Genomic DNA, 429 nt, shown 5'->3' with positions numbered 1-429 from the left:
AGGATGGGAAGGTCAGCTTCCAGGAGTATATGAATCTGATTGGCTATCTGGCGCAGGCTGTCAGCGAACAGCGTTCTTTGGAAAAAGAAACACAACCAGAGAGTTCAACCCAGGAGACGCAGGCTGAGGCGGCAGCCAATGCACAGGCAGAGCCGGCAGCCAATGCACAGGCAGAGCCGCTGAAGGCAGAGCCACAGGCGGCAAAGGAGGTGGAGAAAGAAGACGAGCCAGTGATTGAGGAGGCAGCGGCCGAAGAGCAGAAGCCAGAGGAAGAGAAAAAAACAGATGTGGAACAGGAAGGGGCGAAAGTTGAAGAGAATAAAGCTGAAGAGAAGAATAAAACAGAGGAAGCATCGTAGGAGCTCGAGGAAGTGGAGATTGTCGCATCTCAAATGCTTCTGTGTTTGTTTTGTTCGTCATTTTCATTAT

The 429-nt window shown here is 50.8% G+C and overlaps 1 protein-coding gene across 1 annotated transcript; it reads left to right on the top strand.

Annotated features, from left to right (window-relative positions):
- Nucleotides 1-6: 6 nt before the first annotated feature.
- LOC107682109 (30S ribosomal protein S16-like) lies at nt 7-422 on the top strand. The gene has a single exon (XM_016478470.1). It carries the CDS (start codon nt 30-32, stop codon nt 357-359), a length of 330 nt encoding a protein of 109 aa, XP_016333956.1. The 5' UTR covers nt 7-29; the 3' UTR covers nt 360-422.
- Nucleotides 423-429: the final 7 nt, after the last annotated feature.

The sequence above is a fragment of the Sinocyclocheilus anshuiensis genome, unplaced genomic scaffold, assembly GCF_001515605.1.
Source record: "Sinocyclocheilus anshuiensis isolate Anshui unplaced genomic scaffold, SAMN03320099.WGS_v1.1 C31612157, whole genome shotgun sequence".
Classification (NCBI taxonomy): domain Eukaryota; kingdom Metazoa; phylum Chordata; class Actinopteri; order Cypriniformes; family Cyprinidae; genus Sinocyclocheilus; species Sinocyclocheilus anshuiensis.
Note: the sequence above shows the minus strand (reverse complement) of the source record. Positions and strands in the feature narration are given on the sequence as shown.